We start from the raw sequence: 18,396 nt of genomic DNA, 5'->3' as shown, positions 1-18,396 counted from the left end.
GGCATGTACAGCAAACAATAAGGCATATTGTCTTCTGTATACTGTAAACCTATGTGTAAACATGGTTACAGACTCTATAGTCTGATCCTGCAGTCATGTGCGCCTCTTCTTTCTAACCTGCAGAACAGGGAGCAGGTGGAAAGACGGAAGGGCCTGACGCGTGACTGCAGGATCAGACTACATAGGTTTCATTTTGTAGAGGTAACTATAGAGACACATAGTTCTGCGCTGAAGTTGTAGACACAAAACTGTAGGATACTTACAAAACCGATTGCAAAGTTTCTTCGTTATTATTATTTTTTTTTATGCATTTGAGCAATAAAACCTTGACAGGAATCTTACATTAGGAGCAATTCAAATGTTACGCTAGAAACACTTCTGCAAAAGTAAAAAAAAAGTTCCCATGGGCAAATCTATCAGTTTTTTTTGCACATGGCAGATGATATGGTTTTACATCACTATTATTTCTGTAGTATAGGCTGTGTCCCGACACGACCATCTGCCTCTGCCACTCACAGCTAACTTAAAGTAACACCCAAGGATCCAAAAGTATTATAAAGATATGGCACTACTTGTACATTGTTATACTGGGACACCTGCTAAAGGCTGGCATTTTATATCGGCAGTCTTTCTAGAAAGTCGGTTGGAGTAAGACGCCTCAAATTTATTATTACGAGGTACACATCTCATAAAGGGGTACAATATTGATGGCCTATCTTTAGGACAGGTCATCAATATCTGATCAGTGGAGGTCCGACATGAAGCACCACCTCCGATAAACAGTTTGACAAGAAATGGAAGCTCCGTTAGCACTGTGGCCTCCTCACAGCTCACCAAGCACAGCGCCGTACATTGTATAGTGGCTGTGCTTAGTATTGCAGACCAGGCCCCTTCACTTCAATGGGTCTGCGCTGGAAACAGGCCATATGACCTATAAATGTGGCCTCGGAAAAGGTAGCGGCACTTACTAGAGCGCCGCAGCCTCTTTAAACATCTTATCGGGGGTGCAAAATGGCAGACCCCACCCAGTAAAGTGCCGGGCAAAATACTGTTTGCACAAAGAAGTTGCAACTTTTCTACACCAGAAAACTGGCATAAGGCTACTTTCACACTAATGTTTTTACTGGATCCGGCAGGGTTTAGCAAAAACACTTCCGTTACTGATAATACAACCGTCTGCATTCGTTATGAACGGATCCGGTTGTATTATCTTTAACATAGCCAAGACGGATCCGTCATGGACTCCACTGAAAGTCAATGGGGGGCGGATCAGTTTTCTATTGTGGCATCCGTCCCCATTGACTTGCATTGGGGGTCATGCCGGATCAGTCTTGCTCCGCATCCCAGGATGGAAAGCAAACTACAACATGTTGCGGTTTGCTCTCAGGTATGGGAACGCAACTAAACGGATCGGAATGCATTTTGGAGCTTTTTGTTCTGTTCAGTTTTGCCCTCATTGACAATGAATGGGGACAAAACTAAGGCGTTTTTTCCCGTTATTGAGCCCCTATGACGGATCTCAATACCGGAAAACTAAAACGCTAGTGTGAAAGTAGCCTAAAGCCTTTGTACATGTGCCCCATTATTTATATATTTCTGGTTCATATGGCTGAAGCTACAATATGGTGAACCGGTGGGAAAAAACTGCAGGATATCACAAATTGGAGGAAGATGTGCTAACTATCCCTCAGGGCAAGGCCTGATACTGAGACTGAGTGTTACATTCATGCAGGCCTGAAATTTGGGGTATAACAAATTTAAAAGTTGGACCAGAGAAGTACCTTTCTAAGTGCACTTTGCACAGTGCAACTTATTACAGTTAATAAGGTTAGTGATAATAAGATTGCCCGAGAGATTTTTAGCAGGAGGTTGTAATGTGGAAACGTGGGTATTTCTTGCAAATGATGGGTTATGGTCACAAAGTAGACTTCTTCACTTGGATAGGTAAATGTTCAAAGTGTCACAGGGAATGAACCTTAAAGCAGCTAACTGTTGGATCAGATACATTTAATTGAGAAGAACTATATCCTTTTCCCGTAAAAGAATGGAAAGGAAAGGTAGAGCTGGACCTTATGAGGATTGGCTGTAGTTGATGCAGGGCACCAAGTCAATGTGTCTGGAGTTGGTAAAAACCGCTGGGAATTGTATAACTTATAGAGTTTGAAAACGTTCCAATGCTATACACGAGAGAAGGTTTGCTAAGCAGAACCAAATTCACTCATCCACTTCTCATATTTCTCCAAGTCTGAAGCAGAAACAGACTTTGAGATTTTCTTTAGTGCCAACTCAAAGTCTGCCATCGTCACTGGCATCTGTAGCTCATCCTTAGACAAAGCACGGATTTGTTCTGGTGTTAAGCCCTGGATACGTCGGCGCATGGCCATCATGGAGGCATCCCTGAAAAACATAATCAACCAAAACAGTGTGAGAAATCTCAAAGACACTGAAGACATATTTTTAGCATGTGCCGTCAATGTTCAACTCCCACCGATCAAATGAACAAAAAAGCAGCGGCACTGGAAAAGCACCACGCCAACACATCTCTGATCGGCCTGAGCTGGGGGCTGCATTAATTATAATGGAGTGATTGTGTGGTTTTTGGAAAAAAATTACCCTGATGATGATAGCAATCAGTGCAGTTTAACCCCTTAAGGACTGGAATAGTTTGGGCCTTCAGAAGACTGTGATCGCCACTTTTCAAGAGCCATAACTTCTCCATTATTTTTATGTTGACGCAGCTGTATGAGGGCTGGCCGTTTTTACAAGAAAAATGCTTCTATTGGCACCGTTTTGGTATATACAGTACAGACCAAAGTTTGGACACACCTTCTCATTCAAAGAGTTTTCTTTATTTTCATGACTATGAAGGCATCAAAACTATGAATTAACACATGTGGAATTATATACATAACAAACAAGTGTGAAACAACTGAAAATATGTCATATTCTAGGTTCTTCAAAGTAGCCACCTTTTGCTTTGATTACTGCTTTGCACACTCTTGGCATTCTCTTGATGAACTTCAAGAGGTAGTCCCCTGAAATGGTCTTCCAACAGTCTTGAAGGAGTTCCCAGAGATGCTTAGCACTTGTTGGCCCTTTTGCCTTCACTCTGCGGTCCAGCTCACCCCAAACCATCTCGATTGGGTTCAGGTCCAGTGACTGTGGAGGCCAGGTCATCTGGCGCAGCACCCCATCACTCTCCTTCATGGTCAAATAGCCCTTACTTTCAAAGTTTTCCCAATTTTTCGGCTGACTGACTGACCACTCGTTTTTCTTTACTTAGCTGCTTTTTTCTTTCCATAATACAAATTCTAACAGTCTATTCAGTAGGACTATCAGCTGTGTATCTACCTGACTTCTCCTCAACGCCACTGATGGTCCCAACCCCATTTATAAGGCAAGAAATCCCACTTATTAAAGCTGACACAGCACACCTGTGAAGTGAAAACCATTTCAGGGGACTACCTCTTGAAGCTCAGCAAGAGAATGCCAAGAGTGTGCAAAGCAGTAATCAAAGCAAAAGGTGGCTATTTTGAAGAACCTAGAATATGACATATTTTCAGTTGTTTCACACTTGTTTGTTATGTATATAATTCCACATGTGTTAATTCATAGTTTTGATGCCTTCAGTGTGAATCTACAATTTTCATAGTCATGAAAATAAAGAAAACTCTTTGAATGAGAAGGTGTGTCCAAACTTTTGGTCTGTACTGTATTGGTCTATAATTTTTTGAAGACTGAATGGTAAAAACGCTGCAATTTTTTTTCTGTATGGTCTTATTATATTACAGGTTGATGATGTTGATACCAAATATGTAAAAATGCATTCAAAATTCAGCTGGTTGCTATAGGAAACAGTCAACAAGCTTGTTGTCAGACACCAGCTTTGCAGTTTAGCAGCACTCCTGAAAGGGCTCATGTACACGACCGTATGTATTTTGCGGTCCGCAAAAAACGGATCAACAAAAAATACGGATGACATCCATTGAAATGAATGGTTCCGTATACGGTCCGCCAAAAAAACGGGACGAACGGACGTTTGTGTGCATGAGCCCTTATGGTCATGTTTTTCTAACGTCAGTTTTCTGTGCTGTGCCTTGTGTAAGGACTATGATTCAGCAAGGAATAGCGATTTCAGCTCTGAAGCCTACAGAATTGTGAATGCAGTTCTGGCCATTAAGACAGGCTGTAACTTTGTACCAGTACAAGATAAACTATACAATTTATTAAGAAACTTACGATCTGTATGGAATTCATTAAATACTGTAAAATGATGTTTACAGGGAACCTCACCCAGGGAGGTATAGTGTAGTGACAGCCCTGCTGATTTCAGTGGTCTGTCACTTCTGTGGTGGCAGTCGGTACTTTTACAGTAGTGACCTCCCGATCCTGCAGTGGGAGAGGAGTCCGACGCTGCTCGCCGTCGCCGCCTTCCCCCACCTCCATATGATGAGTGACAAGTCTCTTTCCTATGCCTGTCATTTGTTGTCTGGAGGCGGGGGAGGGTAGGGACAGCGAGCAGCATCAGCGGGCAGCATAGTGCAGCTGACAGGTCCCCTTTAAAGGGTACCATGTGCATTAAATAAATTGTATACTTTCATTCACATCTTGCACATATGTCCTGAAGGCTCAAGCTGACAACCTACTTCAGAGGCCATCAAGCTCCGGCATTCCAGCTGTTGGAAAACGAATACTCCCAGCATGCTCTATTCACTTCTATGGGGCGTTCCAAGTACAGCCGAGCAAGTGTGCACGATGAGAGTTGTACTTCTACAACAGTTGGAGTGTGGAGGCTGCTAACCCCCTGAACTCTACCGTCATGGCAACTATAGTGGGCCGGAATGCTGCAAAAGGAAACGCCTCTACGATGACATCAGAGCTACAAATTCTATCTGTCCCTATAAAAATGCAAATTTCACAAGACAGTGCTAATCTGATAAATCTATTTAAAAAAACAAAAACAAAAAACTAGCAGCAATTAACCCCTCAGTGACTACAGGCATTCGTCAGACAAATTGCTGCATTTGTGACACCGCTTCAAGGTTTCTAGGAAACGAATTCACTTAATTTTTAGAGAGGAGCGCTGCTAAAAGTAATTAAGTAGACAATCGAAAAATACTTCCCCCCCCCAGATATTAAATCTGTAATTACATTTCTAAGGAGAGGAAAGCGGTTGATTAATTGCACAAGCAGATTTCCTTAAGACAGCTAACAGATTGCTAAATTATTTAAGAAAGGTTAAGGTTTTTACCCGAGGAGATTATACCTTTAAGAAAAGCGGAATAACAGAGAATGAGACAAGAGATAAAAACAGCAAGAACATTTCGTATTTCATTTCTTTAACCCTTTTTATTTGTAACGCCGCAGTGTAACATTAGGGCTGAGGTACCTGCAAACATTGGTGATGTCTGCGCCAGAGTATCCCTCAATCTTCTCTGCAATCTCCTCCAGGTTTACCGCTGGGTCCAGCTCAACTTCTCGGAGATTTATTTTCAGCAGCTCAGCTCTTCCATTAGCTGTGACACAGAGAGGGAGCAGACTTACATTTGCAGCGATTAATAATAGAACGAGTTCCCCGAAGAACTGAGAACATAAGCAAAGTCTAAAATCTGCCAGGATTAAATCAATTAAATACAAATTATCGTGAGATTCCACTAGGCTGGCAGGTGTCAAATTCTGATAAAATGCTACTCCACGCCATCATGGCAGATTTAGCGGAACATATGTGCAATGTATAATAAAAATCAGCACAGAAACAGTCACCGATGGCTAACTAGGTAGCTGGCTGCGTCACGTGTCGGGTCTGTTCTGGTCCTTTCAGCAGTGATAAAGCAACAATTGGCAATTATCAGAATGGGGACAAAATATTGGTTTCAATATACTCTACATGTAGGAAATGCATAATTATTTTTTTTTAAATGTTATATATTTTGCTAGAGACCAGACTGTTTCCTCTTCTTCTCACAAACTGTCTTTCTGTAATGCAACTGGTTGGTGCACAAACCCTCCCCCACCACTGCCTGGTGTAAGGCTGCGTTCACATCTCCGTCAGAGATGATCCAGCATAAATGCTGGCTATCAGCCGGACGAAAGCCTATTTGTCCGGCTAAAACCCAGCATTTATGTCGAAAGCGGCTGCAGGATCCCATTAGAGGCACGGTAACCACGCCCCCTTCCGTGCCCCTTCGCTTATGCACGAGAGTTTTGGCTGCCTTTGCCGAACAGCCGGCTGTCAGTCACGGCGAAGGGGGCGTGGTTACCGCGACTTGAAGCAAGGAGGCCGCTGCCCCCGTGACTTCAAGCCTGACTAGAGAAGCGCGCCGGGCAGGGGATTAAAGAACGTTTTTACAGCTTCTGCTTAACTACCTGCAGGAAGAAAAGGATCGTTACAAACATGCTGCCGGCTACTCTCAGGTACTGCTGCCAGCTTGGGATGTTTTTAGGAGGTGACAGGTTCCCGTTAAAGGACACATTTTTGCAGTACAAAACATACTATTTTAGAAAGTATTTGACATTGCCGTTCGAATAGCTTATACATTTCTCGGTATTACCCTTGAAAATGGATTTAGTTTTTTAAAGACCACTTTTAAAGACCTTGAAAACTCACCTTATGTTCCTTGTAATTCATTTTTATATGTGCTAAGTAATAAGTTCTCCCAGCAACGGGGAGCAGAAAATACATGTATGAATAAATCTGATCTAATGACATCACTTCCCAGGAAAGGCTAGAAAAAAATCATATACTTCAGCCAAGTCCTCACTGGAAACACATCCACTTTACATGCAGCCCGTACAATGATCACAACTGTTCCAGACGCAGCAACAATCCCATAATTCATACTTCTATTCCAGTCTGGAAGGAAATGCCCTTGAACCAAAAGATTATTATGAGAAAGAGGATTAATAAGGTCCTCGGTAATGTTTTGTGTCTGGATAGTTGGCGGGATAGCAGCACCGCCAGAGAGGTACCGTTGTATCAAGAGGGCAACACACAGTACATCACAATAACCTATGAAAATATCCAGTCTCTTTCAATTTAAAGGGACAGACCAGTCTATTTAAGCCGTCTCTCATACTATGTGTTCCCCAAAAACAGAGGATTGTGGTGGGGAAAGGAAGGATTGATGATTAGCTAGCACCATCGGGTGGAGTGCTGTATTGAAATCAAGTAAACTATATGCAGTCCCTACTGAAAAAAATAGATGCAGGATGCAGGTCTCTGCTCTAAGCGATAGAAAAGGGATCGATCAGGGGACTTGCCTGCATTAGAGCAACTGCAAACTGGAAAACCCACCAGTAAATAGAAGTCATTGGTTTATTAAGCCAATAAGCCAGTCTAAATTGGGTTTCTAAACCCAGGAGGGGCAGGGGAGAGCGGTGCAAACATACTTATTGTGAAGCTTTTCTTACCTGTAGTAGTGTGAATATTAATGTTTATTCTGCCAGGTTCTGCTCTTGCAACACACAGGAGGAGGGGCTTCACTGTGAAGTGCACTCTGCATTAAGCTGCTTCACAGCTCTTCCTTTCTGTTCTGAGTGACAGCTGTAGCTGTCTCCTGATGGGATACTACCGCTGTCATTCAGATCATAGGGGAGGGGCTGTGAAGAAGCTAAATGCAAAGAGCAGAAAGCACTTGACAGTGAAGCTCCACTCCCAGAACCCGGCAGAATAAAAGTTCACATTCACACTACTCCTGATATTAAAAGCTTTACAAAAGGCATGTTTGTAATTAGAGTTAGGCGAAGCGAGCTTCGGATGCTTAATCCGAAGTCGCTTCGTTCAAAACTTCAGAATAATTTGGTACAGGAGATTCATCTCCGTAAAGTATTGGACTGTATGGGCTCCGATGAGCCGAAGTTAGTGATTAATGAAGTCGTGTAATGCTCTCCCTAGGCCCCGTCTAATGCTGTCAGCAGTATAGCATGGTCAAATCTGCAGACAGACTCCCTTCAAAGGGAATATCTGATATAACAACTTCTATTTGCAACTAACTTTACTCATCGGGTTATTGCCCGTTTGTATTGCAGGCAGCCATGAAACAGTTTGACGTATGTGATGAAATTTTAGTAATGGGAGAGAAGAGACTTCTGCATTCTGATGCAGCTCGAGTCCAGACAGCGCAGTCACAGGGACCAGCCATCGGTGAATTACAATGATCTGATTACAATGATCTGTTCCTTTGCGTGAAAAAAAACGTGGTAACTTATGTTCTTAACCGTCATCGGCAGCTCCCGGTGATGGTGAAATGATGTTGGGATTAAAGTTGCCTGTCAGTGCTTGTAAATATTTAAAAGGAATTACAGATGCATTAACGCCTGTGAAAGGCAAATCACCTTATGTCAGACTATCCTTTGGGAAGCCTGCCTTCCGATGCTGCTCGTTATATTTACATATAGATATATTTCTACTTTGAACACTTGCAATCCTTTGTTGACTTCCTTTGCTTCATCTACTTTATTAACTGTATGTCAAGAGGAGCGGTCGTTCCCTGAAGATAACGACTACCGGGGATGAACAACTCTTGTATATGAAATAGTGGAATGAAAAAGATCAAGGGGGACATTTCTTAAGAATTAGACGCCAGTCTTAGTTTTTCTGTGCTACCGGCGGGTGTGCGCCAAAGTTATGTTGAGGCGCAGGCCTCTATGTAACTTTGGCGCTTCCTCTAGCAGGCCGTGTGACATACTAAAATCTACGCCAGCTCCCTTGCTGCTGTAGATTTAAGTCATTTTCCATGCCAAAAACTGACATGGAAAATGATAAATGAGACAGGCCACCCGACCTGCCATCTTTCCTGCCAATGCCACGCCCCATTTTCTTGGCAGTCGGGAAAAGTGGCGTGACGAACAAAAAGTCGCAGATTTTTGCTGTAAATAACCATTGCAACATAATCTGGGACTTTAATATGCCAAAAAGTGGTGTGTAGTTCATAATAAATGTCCCCCCAAATCTTTTTAAGGACAAAAGCCCAGATTTGCTGATGTATCTGGGCCAAAAATCTGTCTAAAAAGTGACACAAAATGGAGCAGTTTGGCTCATTTAGGGTTTCGCAGAAAGTGGGTGTGGCCAAAGATGCATCACTTGGGGCAAAAATCTTAAGAACCTTAAAGGGCATCTGTTAGCAGATTTGTACCTGTTACATGTGCACTTGGCAGCTGAAGGCATCTGTGTTGCTCCATGTGCCCACAATGCTGAAAAAAAAATTATGTTTTAATGTATGCAAATGAGCTTCTAAGAGCAACAGGGGCGTTGCCGTTACACCTAGAGGCTCTGCTCTCTGCTACTGCCGCACCCCCTGCACTTTGATTACTAGGGCCAGGCATGATGATGTTTTCATCCTCTAGGTGTAATGGCCATGCCCCCATTGCTCCTGGAGCCTCATTTGCATATATGAAAACTTTTTTTTAAGTGTAATGGTCATATATATAATATTTTTTTCTTTGCTAGTTTATTAGAGCTAGGCATGTATACCTGAGTTAGTCTGTCAATGATTGTCAAATGATCTGTAATTACCTTATAAAAACAGCTTTCATTAATGTCCCCTGTCCCTTTCCACTGCTCCCTTAAAAGACAGTTGCTAGGGCTCATCAGTCTCCGGCTAAGAAGACAGGAAGACGGAGGGGCGGTCCTTCACACTGCATGTCTGCATTAGGCTTCAGAGTGAGGAGGCGTGTCTCTTAGTAATCCAATCTGATTGGCTGGCAGGGAGCTGCTGTCTACAGCAAGTGTGTATGGGTAGTGAGGGAAAGCAGCTTTGGCCTCAGAGAACTGGCAGAGGAGCCATCTTGAGAAGGTCCTCATACTGTAAATGTTTAAACAGCCGTAACTAAGGGAAAACTCAAGGAAAACAGTGGTATGTGAAGAAACTAAAGATTGCTTTATGCATAATGCTGCTGCAGCAGTAACATATGCTAAAATTGATTTTTTTATGAAAACATGACGGTTCCACTTTGAGGAAGCAGCTCCCTCAGCCTTTAACACAGCAGGAAATCACAGCAAAATTAAAAACCGAAACCAGTAGCTAAATTTCAAGCAGCCACAAAACATCTTGGTCTATGTCTATGCAACTGAAGAAGCTACCAGAACAGCTGGAAGACACCCCCCTGCTCAGAAGTGAATTAATGATTTTGGTAAATGATTGAAAGTCATGCCATCTATTTAATGATATGTTGTTTTTTTTAAATATACAGATTAATTTAATACCGGTTTTGTTTTTTCCGATCTTGAAGGGGGAGTATTTGTATGAATAGAGATGATGGATTTAGCCTTTCCACGACTTGAAAAATGGCTGACACTTCTTTATTTCCTAAAAAAAAGGTCCCACTAAAACACCAACCCCCAAACTAAGGCTACTTTCACACTAGTGTTTTTTGTGGATCTGTCCTGGATCTGCAAAAACGGTTCCGTTACAATAATACAACCGTCTGCATCCGTCATGAATGGATCCGGTTGTATTATGTCTTATATAGCCATGACGGATCCGTCATGAACTCCATCGAAAGTCAATGGGGGACGGATCCGTTTTCTATTGTGTCAGAGAAAACTGATCCGTCCCCATTGACTTATATTGTGTGTCAGGACTGATCCGTCTTGCTCCGCACCACATACAGTGGTGCACAGACAGAAAAACGCTGCTTGCATGGGGACGCAACCAAACGGAACGCATTCTGGAGCACTCAGTTTTGTTCAGTTGAGTTTGGTCCCCATTGACAATGAATGAGGACAAAAACTAAAGCGTTTTCCTCCGCTATTGAGATCCTATGATGGATCTCAATAGCGGAATTGAAAACGCTAGTGTGAAAGTAGCCTAACACAGAGGTCCAAAGAAACTGGGAAAAAGTCAGATATGGAAGCAACTCCTCTATCACTTTAATCTTAGGTGGACATATAGATACATAACTACACTATATTTTATCCGACGTTTAGTACAAATGAAGCTAGTGCAGGTGATGAGAACAGACAGGGTTAACGTGGTATTTTAACGCTTGATAAAGATGTTTTTCATATTCCGCACCGCTTTCCATACAATGGAGTATACAACAAATATCTCGCCCGCGCACTGACAAGTAATTCATTTGCTGCAAATGAGACAGAAAAATTCTTAAAGTCTGACAGAAAAAATATAGACCTGTGACTGGGGATAAGACATTATTCTAGAAAGTAAAAAATACAATGCAACAGCCTTCTGCAAACAAAATAAAGTATAAAAAAAGTATTCTAATGCTATGCTTATTATGTAAATTAGAGATGCTTGGCAAATACGGTACGATTTGTACAAAATTATTTTGTCAAGGCGATCTCTGTAAGGCTCCATTCACACGTCCGCAAATGGGTCTGCATCCGTTCCGCAAATTTGCGGAACGGGTGCGGACCCATTCATTCTCTATGGGGACGGAATGGATGCGGACAGCACACAGTGTGCTGTCAGCATCTGCACTTGCGGAGCGCGGCCCCGATCTTCAGGTCAGCAGCTCCGCAAAAGATAGAACATGTCCTATTCTTGTCCGCAACTTGCGGACAAGAATTGGCATTTCTATAGGGGTGCCGGGCGGGTGTGTTGCGGATCCGCAACACACCACGGACGTGTGAATGGAGCCTTAGATGGGAACCTAACACTAAATTCTACCTGTTATGTGCCATGACGGCTACCATACAATTCAGGGAGTGTAGGTTCCACATGCATGCTGGGCCCACCTTAATTTTTGTCCTTAAAGGGGTATTCCCATCTTAGACAATGGGGGCATATCGCTAGGATATGCCCCCATTGTCTGATAGGTGCGGGTCCCACCGATGGGAGCACTGTGGCTGGAGGACCCCAGATTTCCCCGGATCCGTCCACCACCAAGCGCTAATCCTCGCCTCTCCCATAGAAGTGAATGGGAGCATGCAGCGCATGTGCGGCCCATGCTCCCATTCATTTCTATGAGGAGAGGGCAATAGCCGAGCTCGGCTATTTTCGGTGGCCCCCTTAGAAATGAATGGAGAGCGGCTGCGCATGCGCAGTGCGCTCTCCTTCACTTTCGGGGCTCCGTTCTCGATATAGGTGCAGGTCCCAGCGGTGGGACCCACACCAATAGGACAATGGAGGCATATCCTAGCGATATGCCCCCATTGTCGGAGATGAGAAAACTCCTTTAAGGTGGGCCCAGCATGCATGTGGAACCTACACTCCCTGAATTGTATGGTAGCCGTCATGGCACATAACAGGTAGAACTTAGTGTTAGGTTCCTGTCTTACAGAGATCGCCTTGACGTGTGGCAGACGGGCCAAAATAATTTTGTACAAAATGTATTTGCCAAGCATCTCTAATTTACATAATAAGCGTAGCATTAGCTTTAGAATACTTTTTTGTACTTTATTTGGTTTGCAGAGAGCTATTGCATTGTATTTTTTACTTTGTGTTTTCAACCACAGCAACGTGCACCTGCGCATTGGGATGTGCTGACTGACCCCCCCTATTTTTTTCTTTGCAATTATTCTAGAAAACTTCTTTGTTACAAGTTGGCTTAAAGGGCTGTCGGCAGATTTGTACCGATGAAACTGTCTGACCTGTTACATGTGCGCTTGGCAGCTGAAGGCATCTGTGCTGGTCTCATGTTCATATGTGCCCGCATTGCTGAGAAAAATGAAGTTTTAATATATGCAAATGAGCCTCTAGGAGCAATGGGGGTGTTACTGTTACACCTAGAGGCTCTGCTTTCTTTGCAACTGCTGCACCCTCTGCTCTTTGACAGGGCCAGGTGAGATGACGTTATCACTGCCTGGCCCTGTTAATCAAAGTGCAGAGGACGCATAGTTGCAAAGAAAGCAGAGCCTCTAGGAGTAACAGCAACGCCCCCGTTGCTCCTAGAGACTCATTTGCATATATTAAAACATCATTATTTTCAGCAATGTAGACACATATGAAAATGGGACCAACACAGATGCCTTCAGCTGCCAAGTGAAAATGTAACAGGTCAGCCAGTGTCATAGGTGCAAAACTGCTGACAGATGCCTTTTAAAAAGGGGTTGTACCAAGTGTACAAGTTATCCCCTATTAACAGGATAGGGGATAACTAACAGATCGCTGGGGATATGCCTGCCGGAACCCCAATTCATCCAAAGAACAGGGGGTCCCATTCCCCCGATCTGATGGAGCGCCAGGTAAGGCGGAGTACAGAGTAGAGAATGAATGGAGCGGCAGGGCACATGCCCACCCTGCTGGTCCATTAGCTTGAGAATGAGTCCCCCAGCGATCAGTTAGTATCCCCTTTCATGTGGATAGGGGATACTTCTAAACTTGTTACAACCCCTTTAAAGGAACACTCCTTTCACATCTGATACACTGTGTAATCTTTAGCCTTGTGCCTGAGAGGGTGGAGCATGACACAGTGAACCAAAGAACAAATAAAACTGAATCACTCTGTCACGAACCACCCCCAGGAACCCGCAGAAAAAGAGCTGGGTCAAGCAAACTGAACAAATGGGAATACTGAGAGAGGAATAGTAACATAGTGGTATAGCCTTGAAGCAGATGCGAAGGATATACACTGCTCAAAAAAATAAAGGGAACACAAAAAAAACACATCCTAGATCTGAGTTAATTAAATATTCTTCTGAAATACTTTGTTCTTTACATAGTTGAATGTGCTGACAACAAAATCACACAAAAATAAAAAAATGGAAATCAAATTTTTCAACCCATGGAGGTCTGGATTTGGAGTCACACTCAAAATTAAAGTGGAAAAACACACTACAGGCTGATCCAACTTTGATGTAATGTCCTTAAAACAAGTCAAAATGAGGCTCAGTAGTGTGTGTGGCCTCCACGTGCCTGTATGACCTCCCTACAACGCCTGTGCATGCTCCTGATGAGGTGGCGGACGGTCTCCTGAGGGATCTCCTCCCAGACCTGGATTAAAGCATCTGCCAACTCCTGGACAGTCTGTGGTGCAACGTGACGTTGGTGGATAGAGCGAGACATGATGTCCCAGATGTGCTCAATTGGATTCAGGTCTGGGGAACGGGCGGGCCAGTCCATAGCATCAATGCCTTCGTCTTGCAGGAACTGCTGACACACTCCAGCCACATGAGGTCTAGCATTGTCTTGCATTAGGAGGAACCCAGGGCCAACCGCACCGGCATATGGTCTCACAAGGGGTCTGAGGATCTCATCTCGGTACCTAATGGCAGTCAGGCTACCTCTGGCGAGCACATGGAGGGCTGTGCGGCCCTCCAAAGAAATGTCACCCCACACCATTACTGACCCAATGCCAAACCGGTCATACTGGAGGATGTTGCAGGCAGCAGAACGTTCTCCATGGCGTCTCCAGACTCTGTCACGTCTGTCACATGTGCTCAGTGTGAACCTGCTTTCATCTGTGAAGAGCACAGGGCGCCAGTGGCGAATTTGCCAATCTTGGTGTTCTCTGGCAAATGCCAAACGTCCTGCACGGTGTTGGGCTGTAAGCACAACCCCCACCTGTGGACGTCGGGCCCTCATATCACCCTCATGGAGTCTGTTTCTGACCGTTTGAGCAGACACATGCACATTTGTGGCCTGCTGGAGGTCATTTTGCAGGGCTCTGGCAGTGCTCCTCCTGTTCCTCCTTGCACAAAGGCGGAGGTAGCGGTCCTGCTGCTGGGTTGTTGCCCTCCTACGGCCTCCTCCACGTCTCCTGATGTACTGGCCTGTCTCCTGGTAGCGCCTCCATGCTCTGGACACTACGCTGACAGACACAGCAAACCTTCTTGCCACAGCTAGCATTCATGTGCCATCCTGGATAAGCTGCACTACGTGAGCCACTTGTGTGGGTTGTAGACTCCGTCTCATGCTACCACTAGAGTGAAAGCACCGCCAGCATTCAAAAGTGACCAAAACATCAGCCAGGAAGCATAGGAACTGAGAAGTGGTCTGGGCTCACCACCTGCAGAACCACTCCTTTATTGGGGGTGTCTTGCTAATTGCCTAAAATTTCCACCTGTTGTCTATCCCATTTGCACAACAGCATGTGAAATTGATTGTCACTCAGTGTTGCTTCCTAAGTGGACAGTTTGATTTCACAGAAGTGTGATTGACTTGGAGTTACATTGTGTTGTTTAAGTGTTCCCTTTATTTTTTTGAGCAGTGTATATTATATATATTTATTTTAATTTTACTCCTCAACATTTAAATTGGAACACCAAGAAGGTAATGATGTGGAATTATGGACATCACAGACAGACATGTTAATGATATGCAAATGATACAAAAAATGGAAACGCAATATTCAAAACATCTGGATTTATTCAGTATCTAGTCTGAGCGTCACAGACAGAAATACATGCACTTACATGTCCTGGTATGCTATTAATGAGGTTATTAAAGGGGTTGTCCGGGTTCAGAGCTGAACCCGCCGGACATAGCCATAATTTCACCCCAGCAGTCACCCTGACTTGAGCATCGAGCAGTTCATGCTCCGATGCGCTCCTTTGCCCTGCGCTAAATCGTGCAGGGCAAGGGCTCTTTTGTTTACAATCACACACTTCCGCCCGGCAGTGTGTCCGGTGACGTCACCGGCTCTGATGGGAGTGCTTTAGCACTGCCCTAGCCGTTTTACAAGCTAGGGCAGCACTAAAGCCCGCCCATCAGTGCCGGTGACGTCACCAGGCTTCCTGGCAGCCCTATGGAGAGCCCGGTTCGTCACCGGATCTCAAAAAAATGCCTTTGCACAGGGCAAAGGAGAGCATTGGAGCATGAACTCCAGTCAGGGGGCTCTGATGCTCAAGTCAGGGGGCTCTGATGCTCAAGACAGGGGGCTGCCTGGGTGAAAATAGAGGTATGTCCGGGTTCAGCTATGAACCCGGACAACCCCTTTAATTGTTGTCTGAGGAATGTTCTACCACTAAATGCACTTGGAAATCCAAATTATCAAGATTTGATGCTGGCAGCTCCATTTGCAATTGCTGACAAATGACGTCCCAGAAGTGACTGATGGGAGACAAGTTCAGAGACTCTGCAGGCCATGGTAGCAGATTTAGGCCCCACAGGCTGCTCACAGTAGCACAAGCAGCATGTGGCCTAGTGTTGGCCTGATGATAAACAGCTCCTGGAACACTTTGGAGAAATGGCGGTACCACTGTTTCTACAACCAAGCTGTCGAGCTGTTAGTGTATCTGAAATGTAGACTAGAGGGGTCTGTCAACAGTGTGACGTTCCCTTTTGATGACCTCTTCATGGAGTTGCTCATGTGGTCTCCATCGCTGAAGAGGATAGACCTTCATTCCCGCCTCCATTGCAGTCTTGGTGTGCACCATGATAGCCTTTGAGAACAGTGGCATCAGGCCAATGGAACACCTGTAGCTGGATGTATGGCTTGTAGCCGGATGTCATACAAACACCTTCTGATGGTTTGTGTAGACAGTGTTTGGCACCCTAGTCTTGGGATGTCACATCTAATTTCACTTGGATCACTACACTCAGTTTTTCTTATCTGACAAATCGCTTGTGCAGAGGTTCGTCTCTGTGCATCTCTTGCTGTCATTTCAGTTCGTCATTGTTGTTCCAACCACTGGGACACGCAACTATGACCGGTGCCAACATCTCAGACTAGGCACATAGTGATTTGCTGGAGTGATAAACCAAGGTCTCTCAGTTGAAATATTACGTCCTTTTGTGACAATTGGTGATAACTGGCATGTCAACGAACAGGAGGCATTGCACAATCATCCCACAGAAGAGTTGATGTAATTTTTGAGGTTTCATGTGGCTAAAAAAACTTTGCTTTCACTCTGTCTTTTCTGCACATGCCACAGATTGGAGCTAGGTGCTTGAAAATGTGATAGTTTGCAGATCATAGCGACAACTGTTACTTCCTTGATTTGCATAACCTTATGGCTTGTCCTTGTTGGCGTTGCAATTTTAATGTCGAGGAGTTTATGTATAAAACTATATATATATATATATATATATATATATATATATATATATATATATTTGATGCTCAATTTTACATTTAAATGCCAGCATAATCAGCAATTCCCTAATAGATTGTGAAACTCGCTAGTTTGTTTATGCAGCTGTCCAGGAATTTGAAAGGGAACCTGTCCCCTGGTTTGAGCTAATTAACCATCAGCATGCCATTATACAGCTGGGAGTTAGGACCCTAAACCCCAAATGCGTGGTTTAGTGGCCCCAAAACAGGCAACGGGTTCCCTTTAATAGAGCAGACCTAAGCATCCCTTCTGCAGGTGGACATAGGCGCTGCCTATTTATATAAGTATTATGCATACATTTTTGGGTTTAGTTGCCCTTTATGAGAATTGCACCTGCCCTCATGATATTTATGAATATCTGAATACCTGTAGGTAATGCTATATAGATCCTCTTTTCTAATCTTCTCCGTAAAGCCTCATCGATGTCCCATGGGAAATTGGTAGCAGCCAGAACCATAACCATTTTTAAAGGATCGTCATTTTCCAGGGCGCCTCCAACCCCTGCAATATTAAAACGTGCATTATGTAGTTAGCAGAAGAAAATCGAAAAGGGGTTTGACAATGGAGGAACCATGATCTTTATTAAAACCGCACTTTGCTCTGTAGACTTAGAATTCTGAGACCACCTGCCATCAATCACAGGAGCTCTGCTTTCACACCACTGCTCTGCTAGTTCATCCAAGTATATATTCATAAAACAAACTGTCCCAGGCAATTTCTCAAATGGCATCTGTGCACAGTGGTTTTGAAGTCTGATGCTGGAGGGCTTTACATAAAATAACTACTGTTGTACATTGCTCAGCCGAGGGAGACAGGTTATTTATATAACTGTCTCTACTGCTCTCAGACTAAGGGCAATGAAAACTTATTAAAGGAAATACTCCGAAAATTCTTTTATATCACACAAAAAGCAGAACTACATCTAGGCACTTTAGTCCTGTGCAAAATGCCAACTCTATTATAAAGTCCAAGTTCTTTTAAATGAACCTATATAGTTTCTTTCTTTTCCAGATCTATATGAAAATGACTAGAAGCCCACCCGAGGGCATACAGAAAGTATCAGGAAGGACTCCTGTTCTTCAGAGACTGGAATATCCAAAGAGGTATCTCCCAAGGAAAGAGAACCATCTCAGTAGCGCCAGCGTTCTCCCGTTATGTCCGGGGACTTGGGTATAGTAGGCGGAGTCTGCCCTTGTTCTGCTGGGCGCCTCCTTCTCCTAGGCTGTAGTGCTGGCCAATCGCATCGCAGAGCTCACAGCCTGGGAGAAAAAAAACTCCCAGGCTGTGAGCTCTGCGCTGCGATTGGCCAGCGCTACAGCCTAGGAGAAGGAGACGCCCAGCAGAACAAGGGCAGACTCCGCCTACTCTAACCAAGTCCCCGAACATACCGGAGGACATAACGGGAGAACGGAGGGGCGCCCAGGGATAATAGTAAGTGCAGT

At 44.1% G+C, this 18,396-nt stretch overlaps 1 protein-coding gene across 1 annotated transcript in view; it reads right to left on the bottom strand.

The window, feature by feature from the left end:
* Positions 1-2,156: 2,156 nt before the first annotated feature.
* The window catches only part of KATNAL1 (katanin catalytic subunit A1 like 1), a 67,344-nt gene continuing 51,104 nt past the window's right edge, over positions 2,157-18,396 (bottom strand). The window contains exons 8-10 of the mRNA XM_040422599.1: positions 17,321-17,455; positions 5,390-5,516; positions 2,157-2,397 (exon numbers count right to left, since the gene is read on the bottom strand). Coding sequence (XP_040278533.1) covers positions 2,199-2,397; positions 5,390-5,516; positions 17,321-17,455 — 461 coding nt within the window. The 3' untranslated portion in view covers positions 2,157-2,198. The remainder of the gene's footprint in view (positions 2,398-5,389; positions 5,517-17,320; positions 17,456-18,396) is intronic.

This window comes from Bufo bufo, chromosome 3, assembly GCF_905171765.1.
Source record: "Bufo bufo chromosome 3, aBufBuf1.1, whole genome shotgun sequence".
NCBI lineage: Eukaryota > Metazoa > Chordata > Amphibia > Anura > Bufonidae > Bufo > Bufo bufo.
Note: the sequence above shows the minus strand (reverse complement) of the source record. Positions and strands in the feature narration are given on the sequence as shown.